The 24,053-nt window shown below is 52.1% G+C and overlaps 6 protein-coding genes across 6 annotated transcripts; 3 read left to right on the top strand and 3 right to left on the bottom strand.

The window, feature by feature from the left end:
* Positions 1-301: 301 nt before the first annotated feature.
* Positions 302-1,336, top strand: J4E83_005670 (uncharacterized protein; the record flags this gene model as incomplete). Its single annotated transcript, XM_049332588.1, has 1 exon — positions 302-1,336. The coding sequence occupies one exon, from the start codon at positions 302-304 to the stop codon at positions 1,334-1,336; it is 1,035 nt and encodes a 344-aa protein (XP_049188396.1).
* A 652-nt stretch (positions 1,337-1,988) lies between these two features.
* On the top strand, positions 1,989-2,978 carry J4E83_005669 (uncharacterized protein; the record flags this gene model as incomplete). The annotated part of the gene is made up of 1 exon (XM_049332587.1): positions 1,989-2,978. One exon carries the CDS (start codon positions 1,989-1,991, stop codon positions 2,976-2,978), a length of 990 nt encoding a protein of 329 aa, XP_049188395.1.
* Positions 2,979-4,157: 1,179 nt separating this feature from the next.
* On the bottom strand, positions 4,158-5,754 carry J4E83_005668 (uncharacterized protein; the record flags this gene model as incomplete). The annotated part of the gene is made up of 2 exons (XM_049332586.1): positions 4,158-4,576; positions 4,662-5,754. 2 exons carry the CDS (start codon positions 5,752-5,754, stop codon positions 4,158-4,160), a joined length of 1,512 nt encoding a protein of 503 aa, XP_049188394.1.
* A 4,797-nt stretch (positions 5,755-10,551) lies between these two features.
* On the top strand, positions 10,552-12,286 carry J4E83_005667 (uncharacterized protein; the record flags this gene model as incomplete). Its single annotated transcript, XM_049332585.1, has 2 exons — positions 10,552-10,962; positions 11,498-12,286. The coding sequence occupies 2 exons, from the start codon at positions 10,552-10,554 to the stop codon at positions 12,284-12,286; spliced, it is 1,200 nt and encodes a 399-aa protein (XP_049188393.1).
* A 4,457-nt stretch (positions 12,287-16,743) lies between these two features.
* Positions 16,744-19,533, bottom strand: J4E83_005666 (uncharacterized protein; the record flags this gene model as incomplete). The annotated part of the gene is made up of 2 exons (XM_049332584.1): positions 16,744-18,930; positions 18,979-19,533. 2 exons carry the CDS (start codon positions 19,531-19,533, stop codon positions 16,744-16,746), a joined length of 2,742 nt encoding a protein of 913 aa, XP_049188392.1.
* A 1,621-nt stretch (positions 19,534-21,154) lies between these two features.
* J4E83_005665 (uncharacterized protein) lies at positions 21,155-22,405 on the bottom strand (the record flags this gene model as incomplete). Its single annotated transcript, XM_049332583.1, has 2 exons — positions 21,155-22,124; positions 22,398-22,405. 2 exons carry the CDS (start codon positions 22,403-22,405, stop codon positions 21,155-21,157), a joined length of 978 nt encoding a protein of 325 aa, XP_049188391.1.
* Between the last annotated feature and the right edge of the window lie 1,648 nt (positions 22,406-24,053).

The following is a 24,053-nucleotide window of genomic DNA, read 5'->3' as shown; positions in this document are numbered from 1 at the left end:
GTGGTAAATGAGTGACGGTAATGAGTGACGGTTAGCGACAGCGCAATCCAGGCTTAACGAGATAACCAGCGCAGTTGAACCCCGGACGGGAGGTGGAGGGGAAATTGAGGGAGGCCTTCTGTATGCGGCGGCCCATACTCGGTGAATCGACCAATCCGGCCCCGACTAGCCCGCATGCAAGGGAACGCTACCCTTGGTACCCTAGAGCGCAACATGACGCTGACGTTGACGGTCTGGCTCCGAAACATGACACTTGATTCACCACCTCGGTCCTCCATGGCTGTTGACGCACGTGGGAACCATGCCAGACGGAAACGGTGCGCGCAATGAGGGGCGTGCTGAGGGAGCGGATGTGAAGCACGAGGCGGACGGCGCGTCTAGCCATAGACGCAGCAAGTCGGGAGGCATACTGGGCGCCTTCCTCAGGTCTTCCATGGATGCCATGGGGAAGGCGCCATCGACACAACTAGGCAACGACGAGGAGCACGAACAGGATGCGGAAGGTGCGAAGAGGGCGTCCTCCATCGCGACTGCCCTGCGCCAAAGCCAAGGCAGACAGAGAAAGGGATCCCTTAGGAAAGCCGCCATGGCCAAGATGCGTGAACGGAGCAGCTCTCTGCGCAAGGCCAAAACACCCACAATCACCACCACCACGAGCTTAGACCCCTCGGACGAAGGCTCGGCTCCAGGCCGCTTCAGCTACGAGAACGCTCCCCTCAACTCTTCGTCCGACAGTGGATGGCTACCCGCTGCCCGTTTGTCCCCGTCGTCACCCGCGCTTATTTGCACCCCACCCGATGGTCCTGAACGGCCTGCTCCTTCACTACTTGCATCACCCATGACGAGCCCGGTCGCGCCTTACGCTTCGACTACCGACGAAGACGACACCATGTCCTTCTACCGCCCCTCTCCCGCCGGCAATGACTTCTCCTTCAGTGGTGCCAACCAGGGCTCTGCGACATCTCTTGCACACCGCCGTTCAACTCGGAGCAACCGACGCACTTCCATCTCGGCAGTCCTGACACCTGCCGAGGCTGACCCCGATGACGAGTGGGATTACAGCGAGACGGAGTGGTGGGGCTGGGTCGTGCTCATAGCAACGTGGATTGTTTTCGTCGTCGGCATGGGCTCTTGCCTCGGAATCTGGAGCTGGGCTTGGGACGTGGGCGAGACACCGTATGCTCCACCCGATTTGGAAGACGACGCAACCCTGCCCATTACGGGCTACTATCCCGCATTGATCGTTTGCACGGCAGTCACGAGCTGGGTGTGGGTTGTCGTGGCCTGGGTTGGCATGAAGTATTTCCGCCACGCCAAAGTAGGCGTCGACGGCTAGTAGCCTCCAGAAGCAACGCACCAAAATAATCACCCACCACCGATCGCATGAACGTACCAAGGTCCTGGGAACGCCTTCTCTATTCTAGTGCTTTCGCTTAAGCGTTCCGCCATGCGCAATATCTTCTTGGGCTGAAACACTAAGCTATAATACCTCTGTTAAGACACATCACAGCCTCGCTTTACCGCACTCTACGGTAATACAATTACTTCTTCTGCTATTGTTTCTTCGATACTCGCCCTAATAAGTGCAGCTACCATCTCAAATATTGGAACGGCTGACAGAACAGCTGACAGTTTTGGCAGAATAAAAGCTGACGATGCCGCTTCTTTCCCGCATTGCTTGTCGTGATTCAGCGGCTTGGACCACAATCTCCGCGCCCGGCTCCTCCTCTCCACCACAATCCTGCGACCCCGTCACTCGGTAACCAGGGCCGTACTGAACATGGTGCGAACACCTCGACGACACGGTATCACCCTGCAACCTCCGATCCTGCAGGACCTGCAGCGCGGGAGCCAGGGTCCCACATGTTGGTGCAATTTTGACAGTAGTGTAAGATGAAGGCAATTTCCCTGTCCAGGCGACTTCATAAACAAAATGGTCGCCAACATGTGGCTGATAGGAGCAGATTGTATTATGCAATTGGTCTGTGATGGCCGCACCACAACGTCGTCGGGGAGGTTCCATGCTGGAGGAGCTACTACCAAGTTTACTCATCCTCAAGGGCCTAGAGTCTGGGGATATCTCGAAGAAAGACGCCGAGCTCAGTCGCGCGCTTCACGGGGTACAGCATGAACGGCGGCCGAGAACGATACCGCCCCGGAGGCCTCGTCGCGTATCCAACGCAGTGGTGACGCAACGCATCACCAACGGCAGGCCCTTTCGCTTCTTCGAACTACCGCAGGAAATCAGGGATGAAGTCTACTCTCACCTCGTGGTGCGCAGGACATCGCGCTCTCTACCCATACTCGACGCAACGACTATACTCAATGACCGGAAGAAACGCCTGGCGGCACTAAAATCACGAGAACGGTTGAACCAGCGACGACTTTCAACAGGAAAACGCCCGGTATGTCCCAGAACAGCCGAAACAGAACCACTCCTGCACTTGGAACTCCTTCGCGCATCTCAAAGACTAGCCGGCGAAGCAACAGATTGCATGTACACCAACAACTGGTTTGCCATCTCCCTCAACAAACTTCCCGTTCCTACCTACGACATCCCACACGGCTGGGACCTGTCACGCGTCAAACGACTCCAAGTTGAACTCCAGCTCAAAGATGCTATACGAATGAACCGCTACGTCGACTGGGCTTCCTTCTTCTCCGCGTTGCCATCTCTACAGTTCCTCCGCATCGTTCCAACCCTCCATCCACGGTACTACGAATGGTCGCATCCAGAATTCTTTGAGTGGTCTACAACACCATTTGTCCACAAAGCCTTTTTCAGAGAACTACTAGCCGCGATACCGGCCTATGTAGATCTTAAGATCGGCCTTGCGATGGACGACACGAGCGATGACGTGCAGATGCAAGGCGAAGTCTTCCTGCATCGGAAGTATCTTTGGGACATGTATGCGGAGTTGGGAAATAGAGTTGATGCGGCGGGGAGGCGGATCGAAGTGGAGAGGATTGTATCATAGCATGATGATGATGGAGTGTGTTGCATTTACGAAAAGCGATTGTATATTATGGGTCTTTATCTATGGTTGTTTGGGAGCCTTGGTTTTGCTTTTTTGGTACCGTGCAAGCGCATGCATTGGTTAAATCTGTCTTTTGGGTACGTCATTGCATAGTTGTTGAATGGTGTGCTTCTAGTGCCAGCGAGAAGCTGGACACATACGTCGTGGTTGTCCAATTTTTGTTGTAGGTCAAAGGCATACGAGTTCTTCCACATGTCGAAGTCCTTTGCAGCTTTTCGAAGCGAACTCCAACCATGCAAGATTCGTAGCAGAGTTTAAGAAAGAAGAGTGGAATATAGTGGGAGGATGCGCCGTAGCAGAGTGCGTGACGAAGATTTTATGTGCGCATCACGACCGATGAGCAAGCATACTACATGAGAAGTCCATTCCCAGGAACTGAGGATGGGCCGTGAAGAAAATTTGACTCTTCCACACCATGTACAGTTCATTCGATCGTTTTTGATGTCTCTTATCACAAATTGGTCATCGTTCTTGAAATATTTGTCCCGAGATGTCGGTTTCGAAACGAGACGCGGGACAGACGTCCCAATAGTCTTGGTAGTTTTGGAGACCCGGGAGCCGCAGTCATGCGCAGAGCTTAGTGCGATTTTGGTAAAAAGAAGGAAGTGGTGTGGTATTGATAAGACAGAGTGCTGCAAGACGAGGGGTATTTATGTGCCTAGCAACTGAAAGCCGATCTCGCTGTCCCATGATTTGGATGATGCTGTACAGCGGACACATCGGAGGTAGATTGCTGAATTTGGACGACTTCCGATAATCTTCCTTCATCGTGACTTCGTTTCCCGATTTTCGATGTGGTCAACTCACATGCGCAACATGCAACCTCTTTTGCTCCGCGCGACCATATCCATGACCATCGTGATTTTTGTTTTGGTGGGAGTCGGGGCAAGCTAGCAATGCGCTTGTTGACATGTAGCTTCTGGACAGCGGACTCAACATCCGCTACCTGCCATACCTTTTTGGAGAATACGAAGGAAGTATGATGATGAAGAAGAAGCGGAGGGAAGGCGTGTGTTGGAGACTTTATAGCCCTTAAGTCTGTCATGCGCATGATGGCGTGGACCCCGGAAGTTGACAATGGCTCGCTGATCTGGCCAAGTATCAGCCCGAAATGACTCCTTATAATACACATTCATCTCTTTCCCTCCTCCTAACCTCAAACTGCATCATCGGATCTACAACCTTGTAGACTCCCATCTCCAATGGCTTCGAGACATAGCCCTCCTTCACTCTGATATCATACTTGTCCAGCACATGCGCCATCGCCATCTTCAATTCATTCGCTGCGAAAAACCTCCCCGGGCAAATATGTCTTCCACCGCCAAAAACACTATAATCAGGACCTGATTGCACGAATTGGCTAGACTTGTCGCCCGCTTCGCGCTTTCGAAGGAAGCGGTCTGCGACGAAAGATTCGGGGTCGGAGTAGTGCGTAGGAGAGAAGAGCGAGGTGGAGTCGACCATTATGTGTGTGCCTCGCGGGAGTGTATGTCCGGTTGGAAGTTTGACGTCTTTTAAAGCGACGCGCTCCAGGGCGACTATTCGATATGTCAGTTCTTCTTTCCCATTCATATTGTCCAGAGAGTCGTATGGAGATACGAAGGAAAGGAGGGGAATACATACCCGCGGCCGCACTCCTTCTCTGACTCTCTTTCAAGACACTATCCATCAACACCATCCCATTTGTCGCAGCAACCGAAATACCGTGCTTAGCAATCTGCTGCCGTGATTCTTCGCGCAATGGCGCGATAACATCCGGATGCGATGCCACATCGATCAGAACCTGCCTGAACAGCTCGCTCGTAGTAAACATCGCCGCCATAGCAAGCGACAGCTGCAAGTCGCCCGCCTCCGCTTCTTTGCCTCCTGGAGCAGCCTGCGTCCACGCAAGTGCATCGTTCCAAACGGGTACATCTCTGCCTTCTGCCTTCGCTTCGTCAACTCGGCGTTGCCTATCCGCGAGGACGTCTCTCATGATTTGCCTCGCGCGGACGACGTGTCTCCGGCATGCAGATGCATTGGGTGAGAAGAATCGCTGAACAATACGTCGCAACCATGCTGGATACGCATGCAATTCGCCTACCGCAGAGAAATATGCCATGACATATCCCTGCACAAGCTTCAACCACTCCTCGTCCTCACACTTCTCCGGTCCAACAAAAACCGACGAAGCAGCGCGCGCGATTATGACCGTGGTATCGGCATGCCAGTTCAGCATCCGCCACTCCCTCTCTTCACCCCAGTGCGCACGCAATGCACTAACCAACTTTTCGCTCAGAACAGGCATAACACTGTCATTCTGCCCTAGTTTCGTCTTGATGATGTCCAGCAACATATCCCCAGACGCGTGCAACACATCCTGAGCTTCGAAACCGGGATATCCTGCGTAGAAGTCTTGACGCACTAAGTCCCTGTGATCTAAGTCTCGGTTCGATTTGACGAAGTTGGTCAGGGAAGCTGGGAGGACAACTTTGTAGGCGTTGGGGAGGGCGATGGCGAAGGGGTTGCCGAGGTGGGTGGTGAGGCCGGTGGTTATTAGGGCGGAGGCATTGGTGGCGTAGTCTTGGTTGGTTTTTCGATTGAGGAAGTCGTTTGCGTGCGTGTTTATCACGGGGAAGGGTGGGCGGCGCCGGTGGTTTTGGATGTAGATGTAGATGCCGCCGAGGAGGGCTAACATCGTCCAGATGCGGATGTCGTGGAGGATGTCTACTATCATTCTTGGAAGCTGCGAGTGTTGGAATAGTCGAAATTGGAATTTCCTATATGCCTTTTGGATCCTTTCGATTTTGAACGTTCACTTTTATATTCGGATAAGACCGGGTCTTGGCCGATTAGCGCGAAATGACTCATTGTGTATCATCCTGAGCTTGTCGATATTGACGCGTATACATTGCAACTAGAGTCTGGTATCTATGAATAACATCTATTGTTGCTGCTTTTGCGAAGTATCAGCCAAGAATGATCTTCGCGGGCTCCGTGCAATTCGCCTCCCAGACGACTTTTGGTACACGCCCAGCTGCCTTCCGATATACGATCTCGCCCTTGCGTTCAATCCAAAGAACATTGTAAAAGTGGTATTCCCAGCCAGATTCACTTTCTTTGCCGTATTTCTTCACTTCTTTCTGCAGTTCTACTAAAGTTAGCCCGAGATTATGTAGGTCAAATTCACGAGGGTTTTGCTAGCTTTGCAAGGCTTGATATGCTACTTACCCAGATATTCAGAAGTACATATCTCATCAGTATCTGATTTCATCATCTGCTTGAACAGAGGTCCGCCATCTCCTCCAACGTTCCGGAGGTGTTCCGACCGTATAGTCCCTGTGGACAAAGCAATCAGCTCAATCACGTCGCCGGGATCGACTCGGTCACGATTCATATGACGTAGTACGCCTGCTTGATTCCCTCGTTCATCCTCCAGGCATATGATATAGCATATCTCTGAAAGACATGGCTCACGGGCAAATCGATCAAGTTTGAATACCGAGGGGCCCATATACAACATATCAGGGGAGTGGGCCCTTTTGAGGATAGTTTTGACACGGGGTGAAGCCGTACTTGTTTCGAATGAGAGGAATGGCCAATCTTTTCGAAGTTGCAATACAGAGCGTGAAGCGCGAGGGGAAGATGCTGCCAAACGGTGCGAGCTCGAAGTCGTGTTTGCATCTACGGATCCAGCATCTTGGCGTTCTCTTGATGATTCAAGTTCGCCCTGATGAAAAGATGGTTGTGTGCCAGGGGTTACAGCGTTCTTATCGGGAGTGAGTTCTTCGCGCATAGATAGACAATCAGATTCGTCAATGCGCGACGTGTGCTGCATATCTTCGGACAAAGCATACCACTGCACAAGTCGGTGGGTTTGCCAAGTCGATGGAGTAGGGCTGGTGGTTTCCCCGAGATAATCTTTCTCAAAGTAGTCGAACCTCAAACGGAGGTTGTGAGGGTCCACTGGGCATTGCCATCCGCACCATGACCATGATGGTAGACTTCTTCTTGGTGCGACAGTGCCTCCTTCTTTGGCCACTCTACGACTTGCTGTACTATAAGGTTGCCATAGTAGCGCGAGGTCTAGGAATGCACAAGGAAGGCCGCTGACGAAACCAGAAACGAAAGTGTGCCCAAGTGTACTTAACACACCAGATATCGCTGGTAGCGCGTCCTGCGGATAGGTCAGATCGCGACTGTTGTACAAGCTAATCATCTCGATGTACATGTCTAGATCTGGCTGAGACATGGTGGAAATTCGCCGAGCAGTCTCATAGTAGGGTCGGGTAAACGTAGTATTCGGAGCAGATTTTGGGGTGAGGTCTTCCCTATTCCAAACGCATCTCTGGCAATCCCAGAATACCTCTCTGTCAAGGAAGATGATAACTCTCTTAGAGAGCATCTGTTCCTGAAAGGTCCACCCACGAGTGGCCCACTTGGTCTTCAAAAGCTTTTCGTAAAGTTGGGTAGTAGTATCCAGGCCACGGCCACGACGTCTTGTAGATTTCCAGGTATTCAGATGTCCCGCGGTGGTCGCAGCAATTATAGTCAGGTACGCGCCAGCGTATATTTCACCCATGTTGTCGACCTGATCGCGCGTTCTCTCACTATCCTGTACAATGCACAGGCAATCAACCCACAGGTATCTTTCCCCGTACTTCTGCACAAGAACAATCGCGTCTTTCACGGCATAGGGAAGACGAGCGAGTGTATGCCCTTGCAGATACCCCGGCTCTTGAAATTGGGTTAGAGTTTCCTGTGTTAGCATCAGTCTCTCCGCTGTGGACGTGTCGGTACTCGCATTCGGGGCGATCCATACATAGCTCAAAGCTATGTATCTTGAGACAGTACAACCGGGTACTATACAACCTTCTGTCGTGTCAATGACCCAATCAGGAATATGGTGGGGCAGTCGGTGCTCGATCGGTGATGATTGACAGTCCTTGCCATGCTCTTGGTTGCATACGTTTTGCCAGTACGTGAGATATCGAGCATCAATCTCAAGACCGCTGTGTTCTGTCGAGCGCTCGAGGAGCCTCCGATCGCCGAGAAGCAAGTCCACAATATGGTGAGCCTCGCGCTCGACTGCCCACATGAGCGGCGTGATACCCCAATTGTCTTTCGAGTTCACGTCCACGTTACTTGTACCTAGTAACGCCTTCACAGTTGATCCGTTCCCGACTCTTGCCGCATGGGACAGCGGAGATTGGCCGGTCGACCTTTCCTTTGCCTCTACATCCACTTGCCCTGTTTCAAGTAGCAGTGTAACGAGTTCTTCGCATCTACCCCCAATAGCCCACCAGAGAGCTGTGTAGCCGTGCTTGTCTTGAGAGGCAGGATTCACCTTGCCAGTTTCCAGTAAAGCCAGCGGTATCGTGTTATCCTGGGGGCTGTTTCTTGCAGCCCACCCGCTTTGTGCAGCCCGTGATAGTGGGGTACAGCCACTTGTATCCCTTGAGTCTGGATCAACGTTTTTCGAGTCAAGCAACATTCTTACGATCGTATTGCACCTCCCACCCGCAGCATACGACAGAGGCGTTCGACCGTTTTTATCTCGAGAGTCTGGATCTACCCTGTTACTCGAAAGAAGCTTTTCAAAGATAACATCGCCCTTCGAACCCACAGCGTACGACAGAGGCGTTCGACCTTTGTTATCTTGAGAGTCAAGATCCACCCTGTCGCTCTCGAGAAGCATACTTACAATTGCTTCACGTTCTGCGGCGATCGTATTGTACTTCTCTTCCACAGCGTACGACAAGGGCGTTCGACCTTCATCATCTCGAGAGTCTGGATCCACTCTGTCGCTTTCGAGAAGGATTTTCACAATCGCTCCACGCGTCTCGCCTGCGGCATGCGACAAAGGCGTGCGTCCCTTCGCATCACGCGAATTCGGATCTACCTTGTCGCTAGCCAGGAATATCTTCACGATAGCTGCGGATGCACGGCTTGTGGCGATCGATAGCAAGGTTCGGCCTGGATAGTATCTTTCATCTCGTTCGTCCGGTCTCACGTGGTTACTTTCAAGAAGTTCCTGCAACAAAGCCTCGTCCTCAGTCTCTCCAAATGCTATGCGCTCTAAATTCCATTGGTGATCTATTGTTGGCGAGTTGCTTTTGCTGTCCACTATCCCCATCTTTGCGGTCAACGTCCCTCCTCTTACGGTCCTTTCGCACGGCTTAGTCGCGCGATCGCCCAGTAATCTTGTTTCAACTTTTCCGTGTCGTGCGGCTTATCGTAGATCCGGTGGTGGTAGCCTTCAACTCCGGTCAATGGCGTCCGGGGTGAAATGGGGACAAGGCTGGTGATAGCGCGAGACGAGCAAGGCAGAATCAGGACGGGCCCGCTTAACTCTTATGTTCCTGTCGCGAGCTGTCAGCGGGAAGTGCGTACATGCGTTGACACAGCCGGCGTCTTGTTATTGGCTTGCTCATAAACGTGCCAAGCTATGCGCATCGCAGGCACCTCAGGCCTTGAGCCTGCCGTCAGTATACGTTAGTCTCTCTCACTTCGCGTGACCGTTCGCGCCTGGGACCTGCATTTTACGACTACCATTGAGTGGCACTTGTTCCTGCTCCTTCTACAGAATACGGTACCCGGAAGCGGAATGACCGGTCGACTTGCAGACGCTCTTAGATAGAGTAGAAGAATTGTCGCGATCCGGAGCTCGGGGGCTGAGTATCAGCCCCGGCGCTAGATGGTAGCGGCAGCGGGCAGAGCTAACCTCGGGATAGTTCCCGACGCGTCCGATAGGTGAACGCCGATCAGGTGGACCTGAACGTCGAGGGAAGCAGGAGTACTGCTGAACAAGCAGACAAGATATGTCATGGCAATTCTGTGATAGAACGCTGATAGAACCCACTGACCACGCAGTGAAGTAAGCTGACGCTAAGCTCCTAGTAGTAATGTCTGAACGGTCAGATCTGTGTCCTGCCCCACGCGTCTGAACAACTACAACACACCTTCGGACTTGTCAACATGCGCATACACGTGTTTGATGTTGCTGCGAGCAAGCGCGCGAGCTTCTTTGCATCGCGTAGGCGCCTGTCGACATTTTCCAGCATCCCGTCGTATCAGCATCCCCCAGCTGTACTCATATCGTCGCGCCGGCCCTCGATACACGCAACCGCGTTGCGAACTGAGCGACCGGCAACCACAATCAGCATTCCTTCTTACCAATATCACACCAATTTTCGTCCAAGCGTCATCTCTAGTCCATCGCCACCAACATCTTCGTTCGCCGGCCTAAAGTAATATTCCAAGTATTTCACTGACAGCATTGCAGGTACACCACGGCCTTCGCGCTCTTCGAGGCTTTGTGGGAGGTGAGTCCACATTACTGCCACACGGGCATACGCAACTTTGAAAACACTATGGCCACTAACATCTGCTCCAGGCCGGCATCACCGTCTGCTTCGTTAATGTGGGCTCAGACCATCCGTCCATCATCGAGGCCATTGTCAAGGGCAAGAGAGAGCGGCCAGACAAATGGCCCCGGTTCATAACCTGTCCATCGGAGATAACAGCTATATCAATGGCAGATGGCTACGCGAGAGTCTCCGGCCGGGCGCAAGCTGTCGTAGTCCATGTCGACGTGGGCACGCAAGCGCTTGGACAGGGCCTACACAATGCAAGCGTCGGGCGGGCGCCTGTGTTCATCTTCGCCGGAATGTGTCCCTATACTGAGGCTGGGGAGATGACGGGGTCACGGACAGAGTATATGCACTGGCTGCAGGAAGCGCCTGACCAGAAAGCCATCGTTCGCCAATATTGCAGATATACTGGCGAGATCCGGACAGGCCTCAACGTCAAGCAGACCGTTGCACGTGCGCTGCAGTTTGCAAACAGTGGACCAAAAGGACCAGTCTATGTTGCCAGCGGACGAGAAACACTTGCGGAGGTAATCGAGGAGCCTTACCAGTTGGATCAGGAACAGTGGAAAGCCGTCGGTCCCAGTGCTCTGCCAGCTGATGCGGTTGAAGAGGCAAGTCCTACACCTATGCGCTTACAAGACATCTTACTGACGTGATATGTTTACTCTTTAGGTAGCACAGGCCTTGGTGGGGAGCAAGCGCCCACTGATAATCACAGGATACTCAGGCAGAGACAGACGTTGCCCCGAACAACTGGTCGCTCTCGCAGATCTCATACCTGGCTTGCGAGTGCATGACACTGGAGGCAGCGACCTCTGCTTTCCTTTCTCACACCCGGCTTCGCAAGGCTTCCGTCTTAGCACCGGTGAATGCACACGCGATGCTGACATGATCTTACTCCTCGACTGCGACGTCCCTTGGATTCCATCGGTAAATCCGCCACCCAGAGGCGCACGCATATATCAGATTGACATCGATCCTCTGAACGAACGCATGCCAGTTTCCTTCTTTCCAGCGCATGGACGATGGAGAGCTGAATGTTATACTGCGTTGAAGCAAATTCGTTCCCACATCACGACATCTCCCCTAAGTGAGACGCTTCAACAGCCTTCATTCCTGGAACGCGAAAAAGTTCTTGCGGATAGTCATAAGCAGAAACTCGTCGAAATCGCGGCACGATGTCACTTGGGCGACGAGCAATCTCTCGACGCGAGCAACATTGGCCATCTTCTCAAGCAAATCCTTCCGGACACAACGGTATTCGTGATCGAGGCTGTGACATGCGGGCAGCTTCTCTCTGATCAGATTCAGGCCGACCGACCTGGCAGTTGGATCAATTGCGGTGCAACTGGTATTGGCTGGAGCAATGGTGCAGCACTAGGTGTCAAGATGGCCACAGACGACGCTGCCGTCACTATGGAAAGTGCGCATAAGCCAACGCTCATCTGCCAGGTTGTTGGAGATGGTAGCTTCATGTGCGCAGCACCTTCGAGCGCGTTGTGGGTCGCCTCCAAGTACAAAATACCCATCCTTACAATCGTACTCAACAATGGTGGTAGGTCTGCTATCGAACAACTTGCTATATGCGCGCTGACATTCTTACCAGGCTTCAAGGCTCCAAAGAACTCAACCGCCTTGGTGTATCCTGATGGATTGAATCAGGGAGCGACTGATGATGAGATGAATATCTCCTTCAGGCCATCTCCGAACTATGCTGCACTCGCAGAAGCAGCTACTGGAAGCCAGAGTTCGAACGTCTCGACGCAGGATTCGAATCATTGGATGGAAGGCGTACGAGTAGATTCCGTAGCGTCGTTGAGGAAAGAGCTGGGTAAGGTTTCACAGAGAGTGCTAGAGGCGAAAAAAGGCATGTTGATTGAGGCCTTGATAGCTTAGTAGGTCGGACTGGATGTGATAGGTGGGATGAACTATGACTCTTCGGAATCTCACGCCTGGCCTGGCTTCTAGTTCTGCGTGTCGGATGGCCAATTAAGTTGGTTTCCAGATGCGAATGGTATGCATTGACCGGCTACCAATACGCTCGAGCGCATTATACTGCCCTCACTCGTTGACATGCCGTTTTCGAGTGCGCAAATCATGCAGATCTTTCCACTGCGTCCTGAAGCATACGAGCAAAATACAGGGCTTTTAGTTAAACAGAAGTAGTTAATGATAGCTACAATTAGGTATCGGCGGCATAGTTGAGATCTCCGTGGAAAGCACCTCGATACGAACTGAAGTCATGACTATCACATTTGGCAGCGCTTTCACTGCTACCGAAGTGGTACTTAATTTTACAACGGCTTTGAAAGACTTCCATTACATGTTCCAAGAGCGAGCGCTTTTGGTAAATGGTGATCGCATAGATTAATCGATTGCTATTAGAGAAAATTGCCGCAGATATCGATTGTACGGCATGCGTGCGGGAGAGCAGTACATGGATACCTCCGGATAGTGTTTTGGAAGACGATAGCTGAGCTCCGGCACTGGATAGTGGATCTTGAAATTTTCATCGCTTTAGGAATAAATGTATGGTGAGATGCCGCAGCTTTCGAGATCATGGCAGGTTTCCCAGCATCTTTGAGTAGATTTCGATAAGCATCTCCGGGCAAACCCATCCAGCGACTAAGGCTATGTTTCCGACCAAGTGCTACGTTGTCGACGCCTCGAGGAAAGCACATGCCCTAGTCATCAGGGCATTTTCAGCAGCGGAAGTCCACAACATATAATGTTCGTTGTATAGTTTGGAAGACTGGACTCGGCCATGGAAGTAGGGGACTACGATTCTTGGTGTTTTAGGAACAAGTGAAGAATGTATGAGGAAAGAAATTGAGAGCCGGAAGAGAGGTATTTATACACGTTGCCAAGTAGCTAGCAGTTCTCACATGCCCACGCGGTTGCTTTGTTTCAAACTGTTGAGTAGCTCAACGAACAAGTCGTTTTCGTGACATCAACTGAGCCTGATATCTTTTGAAAGATGGCGCCAATACACACATACTTTTTTTTTTTACCGCAACGCGGAAGCAGAGCATATCAAGGTTCCACGATCAGTCCAATTCCAGCATAGAAACGGAATGCAGGAATTTGGAATGCGGAACGGAGTCTGCACACATGTGCAGCCCGCGTGCTTGCTTTTGGGGGGAGGCACTCATTTGAGGTAAAAGTAGCTGTTTACAGTGACCAGAAGTCCTGCACTCATGGGGAGTTGTCGACGTGTTTTGAAAAAGCGCTCTGATCGATCGACTATATGTCATTTTGGAGAAGGAAGCTGGGATATGCAGACGACAGGAAGGGAGAAAGGAGAGCAGGCGGATGCAGACTTTATATCGCAAACCAGGCTTCTTTCTGGGGTCTGGATGATGTACGCTCCGAGCTTCCCACATGTGATCTTTTCTTCGATACTTTTCGTGGCGGATGGCCGTGGGCAAGTCGCTCGAATCTTTTTAGAAGCCAGACAATCTCTTTTCATGGGTATTGAGCCTTTACCATTTGGAAAAGGAACGCCCATAGCCGCCAGAAAAACATGTTTTAGAAGAAGAGAGCAAGGCTTTGGTATGAAAGAGAGAGATGGAAGGAGCTGGTGAGGTAGTTTTTATATCGCGACCGGGGCACTCTTCACTTTGGCATATCCTCCGAAAGCTCCACAGTAAGAAGAAATGGCTAAAGTCTCTGCACATATGCTCTCAGTATACTTATCTCGAAGGAATACTCCCATCAAAGGCCCGGCACCGTGGCGATCGGAGAATCTCCACACATGACTTCTTTTTGCTGTTTTTTGGAGGACAAAGTCCTATGGCATTTTCCATTCTCATTTTGGAAGAATAGACGCAAGTGTGGTATAAGAGGGAAAAGAAGCAGCAAAGGCAGGGTTTATGTTCCAGCATGCCCTCCAAGGTCTCGCATGCAGCTATCCAAACACAGATTTCAGAAGACCGCCAGACGTCTCCACACATGCGCAACCATTTCCCAGTGTTTGAAAGCAGAAGGCTCATGGATGGTTTGCGATAGGCTTTCGAAGCGCAGGATCTCTCCAGATGCCAATACAGTCGCAGGTTTTTGAGAAACAGAGTCTCATATTCCGACGGCATCAATGTTGTGGAAAATACCAGTTAAGTAATGGTGTGAGAGAGAAAGAAAGTAGGCGAGGAGGGCAGCTATATACCCTGATTGTGCAGACAGACGCCGCGGTCTTTGCCTATCGGCAACTTTCCGAATGCTTTTCGCAACATGCGTCGATGCATCTATCGATTTTTCTCTCTCCCGTATTTGCTTTGCGATACATCTTTTTCGAACAACCAGCGTAGCCTACAAGAAGCGTAGTACCGACTTTCGAGGTAGGGGAAGAACAGTAGTCATATTTGCGAGACTACTCCTCGTCCCCACACATCGAACTTCTTCTAGAACTTTTTCAGGAAAGCCAACCTCTCACATGAAGAGGTCTGTGGTCCTTTTTGGAAGCAGCGCAAGCCGCAGACATTCGGGCGTGTCGATCGCCTTTTTGAGAACACAGCAACCGTAATAGTGGTAAGAAGAAATCAGGAAGACCGACGAGAAGTAAGAGGCTTTATATGCTGCGAGAGCCATCGATGACCCTGCTTTGTTCTTGATTGTGGGAAGAAGGACTCCACACCATGAAAATCGGGCTGAAATCTTTGAGCGAAGCACAGGTGCCAGCGCATATGGAAAGTGGCAGTTTGTTTCGGCTCATAGCCTCTCTATGGTATTGATGTAGCTGGATCTTGTATATGGCGGAGGGGAGGGCAGAGACAGCCATAACGAGGTTGGGACAACACTTTTTGACATAGGCCACTTGTCTGCGTGTTTTAGGCGAACGCGCCATCATAACTCCCAATCGAGGTTTTGGAGAAGGCACCCCAGACATCAGAAAGTTCTGAGTTGTTTTGGGGGACAACCCAAGAAGGTGTGGAATAAAGTAGAGGAACCCAGAAGCAGGAATGAGTGATCTTTATACGCCGCGAAAGTCATTCCGCTTGGATCGCCATGTTTTGAGATCGAGATCGAGACGGAGGAAGCGCGCAGCATGTAGGCCTAGTCTTGACGTTTTAAGAGAAGACACCAGCTCGCCGCATTCTTGCATATCCGTAGAATTTTCAGAGTCGCAGACTCTCCATGCCTCTGTTGTACGCACGATTTGATAAAGAGCACCGAGGAAGCCAGGGAGAGACATCATCGTCCGACACGATGCTTTTGTAATCCAGAAATCCATAAATCTAGGTCTTCTTCTGGACAGCAGGTCATGGCTTGCGCTTCGGTGAATTTTTTCGGAAGAGGAGTCCTCTCCATGCGGGAGGCACTCGGACAATTTTGGTAAATGATACAGGAAGTTGTGGAATGAAGAGGCAACACTCGCAGCGAGAATAGAAGACTTTATACATTCTCGAGAACCATGACGAGGTAGTCACCGCGTTTCGAGAAGGCAGGGGAGCGCCGCAACATCAATATCGCATGATCGGTTTTCAGGTCCTGGTTTCTTTGTCGTGAATTGGAACGCCGCTTCTCTCTCTCCATGTCTCGGTTTTACTTTGTTTTTGGTGTTCTCGGCCCTTCTCATGCCATAATGTCAATGTGCTTTTCGGTGTAGGTGTAGTCGCAGAGCGGAACTGGACATTGTAACCAGGACGAGGAACTTTGGTTTTGGTTTTCTGCGACAAGGACAGAATCCGCATTCCATTTCATTAATGTTGCCTTGTGTTTTGGACCGCCCAGCCTCTCATGTGAGAACCCAAGGTTCGTTTTTTTGGTATAAAGGCGCAGTCGCAGAGCAGAAGCCGACATGGGTTGGTGGCAATGATGTTTTGGATATTCTTTTCGAAAGGTAGTTGGTTTTGAGCGGGCGGCCTCTCACATAAATCATTGGAACCTGAGTTTTGGAGAAAAGGTCTTGCTCCATATGTCGACTTATGGTAGGTTTTGGAGAAAAAAGAAGGAAGTGTGGAATGAAGAAGTCAGATCCAGAAGGCAGAGGAGGGTTTTATGTACCCGTAGAGCCAGTGCCAACTCACGTGCGCAACTCCGCAGCTCCACAGTCTCGACCGGCGATAATTACTCACATGACAAACACACCAATGCGAGACGTCAGATGAGATGAAGTAGTAAAAGGTAGTAGTCGATATTTAGCCCATCCCATAAGCATAGCCGCTCTACAAAGCAATATAAAACGCCACAGTGAGGTTCGCGTCTTCAAGACACCATCACCACCACCAATGCCATGCTAAGATTTCCATCTAAATAGATATAAAGAAAAAGACATTGCAGGAATGTTAAAGCCCTCACCCGACCAGTTTTCATGACTGTGATACATCATGCTCGCCACCCTAGCTTATACGAGAGTTCTACTCCCTCTTGAACTGCTGCTGAAACCCGCCCTGCTGCGGCGACCCCGGACTCCTATACGGATTATTATTCGACGGGGCGCGTTGTGGCGCATTGGCATTGATATCCCATCGCCTCTCGCCCTCCTCCTCTTCTACTTGTGGTGCGCGGGGTCGGCTGCGCGAGCGAGGGGGCGGTACCATAGTCTGGTATGAGTACTCCTCTACCTGTCCTGTCGAGATAGAACTAGGCGATCCGGGTGCAGTGCTGCGAGGCATGGATGGTGGTGGTAGGGGACCACCTGGCGGGGGCGCATATGTGCTTTGGCCGCCGGAGGGTACTACGTGGAGGGGTAGCGGTGGAGGCGGGTTCTGGCGTGGTGTGTCGACGGATACGCGCGAGCCGAATGGCGAGAGTGTGGTGCCGCCCTTTCGCTTTCCGGCGGAGCTAGCTTTGCGGAGAAGACCGCGGACTTCGTCGAGATCAGGTCTTTGGTCCGTGCTGGGACGGCCGATGGTGCTGGAGTCGTCGCCGCGAGCTTCCCAGGTATCGTCGCGGATGGTGTCTAGACCCGGCTTCCTGTTGTTGAGGGCGGTGATTGCGTTGCCTTCTGTCCCGACGCCCAGGTAGTCAGTGCCAGAAGTCCTGCCGGTGTCCTCCTCCTTGGGGTTGAGTGGGCGCAGACGTCCGGCATCAGCGCTGGCCTTGTATTTCTCGTACGCTGCAACAGCCTCGGCGGGTGGAACTGCGACGGACCACGTAGGCTTGTCTTGCGAACCCAGAGCAGCGTCACCTCCAGCCGGACCGTTAATCGGGACCTTGCGCAAAGCGACCACGAGCGCGCACATGAACTTGGATCGTCGAGAAGCGCGAAGTGACTCGTTGGACCAGTTGCTCTTGTGGCGGATCTCGACACGAAGCTCGAGCTTGTTCATCTCAGCAATGCTGACAACCTCGATGTCGATGTCAGAGTGGAACTCGCGGGCATTGGCCGGATCGCGAACGAAGCTCATCATCTCCATCTTGAGTAGATTGATGTCCTCAAATGAGGTGCCGAAATCGCAGAATACCGAAACTTGTTCTCGCATGGCCTTGCTTCGTGTGATGTTCTCCACCCACAGCGAGTTCAGGACAATGTTGGGTATCTGGACAGTCTTTCCGTTGGTGACGCGCTTGAACACGGTGTAGAGCAAAGCGATGTGCTCCACAGTGAGCTGCTCGGTGGTTATGTCGACACGGTCGCCGATATCGTACGGGTGCTTGACGAAGAGGAAGATGCAGGAACCGAGGACCTCCTGGGCGGTCGTCGCAAATACGAAGGACAGCGATAGGAGAGCGGTCGCGGATGTAGCGAGAGTGGTGCGGAAAGCCGGGGCGAGGAAAGCGACGAAGACGAAGATGCAGACAATGACGGCGATGGTCATGATAAGACCGTCAAGAGCGTTGATAGCTTGGTCGACATCGTGCATACTGGAGTTGATGGACTTGCGCTGTCTGGCGTAGTCAGTCACAGTCAAGATCATCTCTTCCAAACTGATGTCGCCATTTCCGTCGCGGTCGATTGCAGCGAAGCACTCTTCCGCCTCTTCCTGGCGACCAGGGCCCATGACCTCGACAAGATCCTCCAAGTAGAGCTCGTTCTTGCCTTCGACGACCATAGACATCCAAATACGCCTAGCCAAAGCTTCGGCACTCTTGTTCCTCTCCAAAGCAGTCAAGACGACGGAGTGCGCAGAGTTGGGGTCGAAGACCTTCTTGCCGGTAATCTCAGAAGCGATGGTACCAAAGACGGATGTGATTTTATCACCAATGCGACCAGCATCTCGGCCAACTTCTTGGATGAGACGCATGGGTGTGCGACTGCCTGAGCGACCATGCTTAGCCGTGCCCTTGCCCTTGCTGCCAAATCCGAGATCCAGAATTGTGTCCTGGATGATGTAATCTTCCTCGGCGAACTCGTTGCAGTACGCGGGGAACAACGCTCGCGAAGTGTCGTAGAGAATACCGAGGAGGTAGATGTTGCGCTTTGACTCCTTGATCTTGTCGTCAAACTGCTTGCGGTGGTAGCTGATACTGATGAGCTGGATCAGGACGCGTTCGGCGAGGATGATGATGGTGCAGACGAGGAGAGCAAGCAGGACGGACTGCATCGTGCCAATCCATCCTGGATAGTTCTCGCCAGTTCTGCCAGCAACAGGTCGAATAAGCTACACGGAATTAGTGACTGTTCGTTCAAATAACTTGTCTCAACTTACTGCAGGGAATGTAGCCTGGTTGACAATCATCCAGAAAACGAAAGACAGCGGCTTCTCGAGAGCCCTCAAGAGCAGCGCATATTTCTTGACACCAGGGCTGACCACACCGATGAGGAATTCGAAGATGTTGGGGAGGAAGTGTGCCACAATCTTCATGACCCAGAAACTAAGCCAGATGATCTCGATCCAGATCCAGAACTTCTTCTGGCCTGTGCCGCCGATTGAACCTGTGATTGTGCCGGTTTGCGAGAGGATGATGGGAATGGCGAGTAGCAGCGCAACAGGAGCGACATAGATCATGTAGCGCGTGACAATGCTCCAGTTCAGGATCTTGGTGTAGATCCTGCCCATGCGATTGAGAGCCGTCTTCTCTTCATGGGGGCGGGGAGGCAGTGGCGCTCCTGTCCTGGAGTCCACCGGCGCCAGAGCCACCTTCCTGCGTCCTCGTGAGAACATGTGTGACTTCTCCGACTTCTCATTGCCGGACGTGGGCGATGATTGCGTGGGGGTGTGACTGACGACAGTCTGGAGGGGGATATCGCCGCGGTTCTCCATATTTCCGTTGTCGAGAGGCTGGAAACCGTGGTTGGAGAGTCGAAAGGACCTCTGAGAGGAGGCTCGTTTGCTTGTCATGTAAAGGAAATCTAGTAGTTGGTCGTGGGAGCCGATTCGTCACTGCGAACGCGCAGGCGGGGTATTGTGGGTATTGTGAAAGGGAATGCAGATCCCGGAGTGTTTTGCCAAAACGAAGCTGGCGGAAGAGTGTGCGTCGAGCACTTCCTTTTTGAGAGCCGTTTGAACGAGTAGTACAATAGAGACGTGTAACGACAGCGATTGAACGAAGGCCTGCCGTCGGTTCTCTGTGCAAGGTAAGGAAACAATGAGATAGAGGAACGAGCGAAGAGGCTCTCGGGACACAATAGCAGAAAAGGCAGGGTGGGAGAGCGAGTGAAGAAAAGTAGCAGTGCAAGGAGTTACTTTGACGAACGACGCCGCGCGCCGGTCCCCAGACCATGCTAGCTGTATGCAGGGAGGGGGTAGCGGGAAAAGCCACATGCCACTGAAACCGCTAGCTACTCGCCACAGCGAATCACCGAGGGCAAATATCGTCACCGCTGGCTGCACATAAAACTGCCTGGCCATGCTCTAATTACCGTCGTTCTGCGCACATCGGACAGGCCGTTGAACAGCGACTTGTGTATCGTCGTTGGTGAGGATGCGGTTTTGGTTGAGCCTCATGCAGCGATGAGCATGATTCACCCGATCGGCCATCCCTGCCGTTGATCCGTTCTTGTCAGTTCTAGCCAAAATACCCGGTGCAGATGCAGGTACACGCGTATCGATACGCCCCAACAGAGGGAAAAAATTGTGTCCAGCTCGTACAATCGCGATCGCGTTCAGCATCGCCGGCCGAACATTCGGATTACACCGTCCAGAGTCCAGCCGACGAAAAAGCAACTAATCCCTTTGTTGCAGGGCGGCCAGGCCGCGGAAACCCCAAAGACGATGTCGCATGTCTACCATAGGTCCACAGCTCGCCTATTTCCGAGCATCCTGGTGGAGATACCCCGAATCGAGAAACTGTCCACGTAATCCATTCCCCCCTGTTGAGGCTTGCATCGTGCCTGCCCAGGACCGTTTCAGCCACACGCATCACACATGTCAGGCACATTTGGCCGTTGAATGGCTGCGAACCCTGTGGCGGTGAAATGAGCCTTTCTTTTCAGGGGCCGACGACGATGATGGCATTCGTACCAGCGTGTCTGCTGCGATAGTGACAGCTGTCCGGCAAACGCGAGACGGAATGGGGCTATTCTTAGCTGTTGCGGATCCGAGGCGAAGCTTCTTATGATCAACCACTAGATGTCCCCACAGCCAGGGTCCAAACAGAACCGTCGTCGATGCTAAGATGTTAGGGCTCCAGAGTTTTGTGTTTATATTCACGATCGATACGACGAATGGGGACCTTCACGATGACGTCGATGTTGCGGGTGTGACATCCACGAGTTTCAGCCATCGATCAACAGGGCCATGACGTTGTGCTGATCACCATTACAGCACTGGACACAGCATTGCACAAGCATCCGCGGATGCTCTTCAAATATCTCCAAACTAAACACGGACCCATCTTATGAGTCGCATCAATGATTCAAGTAGTCCCACAACGAGAGTCTATCTAGCTATTCCCGCAAAGCGCAATACCAGCCACAACACAAAACCCCCAATTCCACATCGTCGCACTGACCAAATCATCTACATTCAGGACCCCCACACCCATACTCATCAACGTCTCCCAAATCTCATCTCTTTTCCCAATCGGCCAGTTCGGAGTACCCCAGTACCTACTCTTTAACCCTTTCGCCTCCGCTGCCTCGACCTGTTGCTTGACTGTTCCAACCTGTTTTGACGACATACTTGCGAACCACAGCTTGCCTACTGCGTCGCTGAGGGCGGCGGATGCGTAGTAAGAGTTTGTGGTATTGTATTGGTTGTCCGAGACAGAGAGCAGCGGTGCGTCGAAGAAGATGTACCGATTTGCCATGGACTGAATGAGGTCGAAGGGGGCGTTTCCAGTGCCCACAATGGTGAGGGGGCCTGTGTGGAGCACCGAGCCGTCGTAGTACGTTAACCAATCTTTGGATCGGAGGGCTGCGAGTTGCGAGAGTAGAACTGGCCATGTTGCTGCCGGGTCGGATTTGAAGTCTATGAGTAGGACGGTAGTTGCGCTTGGGTCCATGTCGAAGACGCTTGTTTTCTTTTCGAGCTCCGAGGCTGTTGTTGCGTTTCGCTGTTCGAGGATGTTCAAAAGTGGGTTGATGTATAAGCTCTTCAGCGTTCGGTCGCTGGTCGTAGACTCCCAGGAATGACTGACTCGCAGTTCGCCATCTTCTGTCAACCAGATGTCTGCTTCGATACTCGTACATCCCGCCGCGAGGGCAGCATAGAGGGGAACAGAGCGCCAGTAATCGTTGTGGGAGTGGCAGCTTTTGGGTACGATATCACGACTGAAGTCATCTCTCCAGTCGAATCGGAATGCCTTGGCTGCTTGCGGCTCTTGCCAGGTATCGACGATGTGCTGGAGGCCGCTGTTCTTGGGGGAAGGAGCGAGCCGCTTTAGCAGTATGGAGACAAAGGTGATATAAACCCTGATGTATGTTAGTCTCACTTCGCACCTTGATCGGATCTCCTTACCCTCCAGCGATAGCACCGAAGATGGTCAAGATAACAGCAATAATCCCGAACCAAAGAACACAACGTCTTCTCCGTTGCTTTCGGTGGGCTTCGGTTTCACCAGGTCGACGCGATAACAACCCGCACCAGTTCACTCTCTTCCACCAGTGCTGCGATGCAGTACGTCGATGTACTTGCCGCTGAAGATCTAGCTCCTCCAGACTCATTGGACTAGAGATTCGACTGACAGCGTCATTCTCATCATCGCGATACGTTCGTGTAGTAGTGTCTCCGCGAGCCATGTCTGTACGGAAAGGCTGTAGTTCTATTGCAATGTCTGCTGTCGACATAAGATGACTGCGCAATGGTCAGACACAACACGGAAGAAGGAGATACTTGTGAGACCGTATAACCAAGTTGATGTATAAGCTTAGCTTGGGGGTAGCACCCGTGCGATGCGCAAACAAGTACAGTGTAGGTTGCACCAGCCGAACCAGCGCTAATCAAACAAGGTAAACCACGATAGGGTCTCACCTCATCTGGAAGTCACTAGTTTGATGATGAGAAGAATTGAGAACCTTGTTTTTTCACTCACCTCTGCTGTCTGTTACTCCTTCACTTCAAACTCGTTGTCGTCCGCTCTGGCATTGCATCTTCACCCCGAACACACACTCTTTCATATACACCTCGCCCTTCACTCCGCACCGACTCAACACCATCCAAATACATCTGCCTGGTCGTGAGTAGACAAGGAGCCCTCGCACAGCATGACACTTACGTCTAAGGCTTTCCGCAAGGCACTTACTTTCGCATCTATCCCCTCCACCAAACCACATCATCACAACCTAGATTAGCACTTCCCCATTGCCGCTTTGGGACAATGAACCGTCACTTTGGGACCAAGCGCCATCACTGTCACTTACGTCCCGTGAGATCATTCGTAAGCCTTCACATCTACACATCTACTCATACGATGAGATACCGCCTTGACGAAGGGAAGGAGGGCTCACGACGCGCGGCACTCTCTATTGCAGACGCATAGGGCTCTCTATTGCAGGTGCCTCGAACTGAGGTCCGATCGGTTACACAACCGCGAATATGCTTCGTCCGGAAGCAGATGCCAGGACTACAGTGGATGAAGGAAGGGGTATAGACTGCGTCGTCGTCGTCGTCATGGCATGAACTCAGGTTCACTCTGCTGGGTATCCTCGGTGATCAAGCGCGCGGATACGACCAAACGCGGATAGTGGGAATGATGGTGAAGGTTGTGTCATCCAGCTAAGCCTCGAGCACGGTTCCTTGCAGAAAGCTTCGCATGTAATACTCGTATCGTTTGCTTGTACTGTAAATAGCTGCCGAGCGCAGCTGTGATGTGATGGGCTGTTTACCCAACTCGGTGCTGGTATGGGATTCGCTCCAGTGGTTAAATGCTGTTGTTCCTTCAGTGTGCCTTGTTAAGGCTTGACCTCTTCATCGTCCCTAGGTTGTATGTTACGACGGCGACGGTTCGGTAGAATGTTGCCTGGCTATATCACCTCGCATGCCGATATCGTTGATGGCACGATGGTGATGCAGGTAGGACAGCACTACTTACGCGGCCGGGCAACCACGCCGCCAAGGCAACAACGAAAGTGTTCCAACAGCAAAGATGACGTCCAGAAAAAGAATCGAAAGGCGGGAGAGGCGCATTTGCCCAAGTGCGACGCACGACTACCTAACGCCCGGCACGACCTTCGCATGTGAAAGTCCGCAAGTTCCGCAAATCAATCCGAGGACCCCAGCAAAGAAAAAAAGACACTGCACATACGCGCGCCTACAAACCTCCGCTCCGCCCACAAACCCTCAACATCTACCACCTACCCACCGACCACCAACCCACACCCAACCATCCCTCGCAACCTGGA

The sequence above is a fragment of the Alternaria metachromatica genome, assembly GCF_023757995.1.
Source record: "Alternaria metachromatica strain BMP 0045 chromosome Unknown scaffold_11, whole genome shotgun sequence".
Classification (NCBI taxonomy): Eukaryota; Fungi; Ascomycota; class Dothideomycetes; order Pleosporales; family Pleosporaceae; genus Alternaria; species Alternaria metachromatica.
Note: the sequence above shows the minus strand (reverse complement) of the source record. Positions and strands in the feature narration are given on the sequence as shown.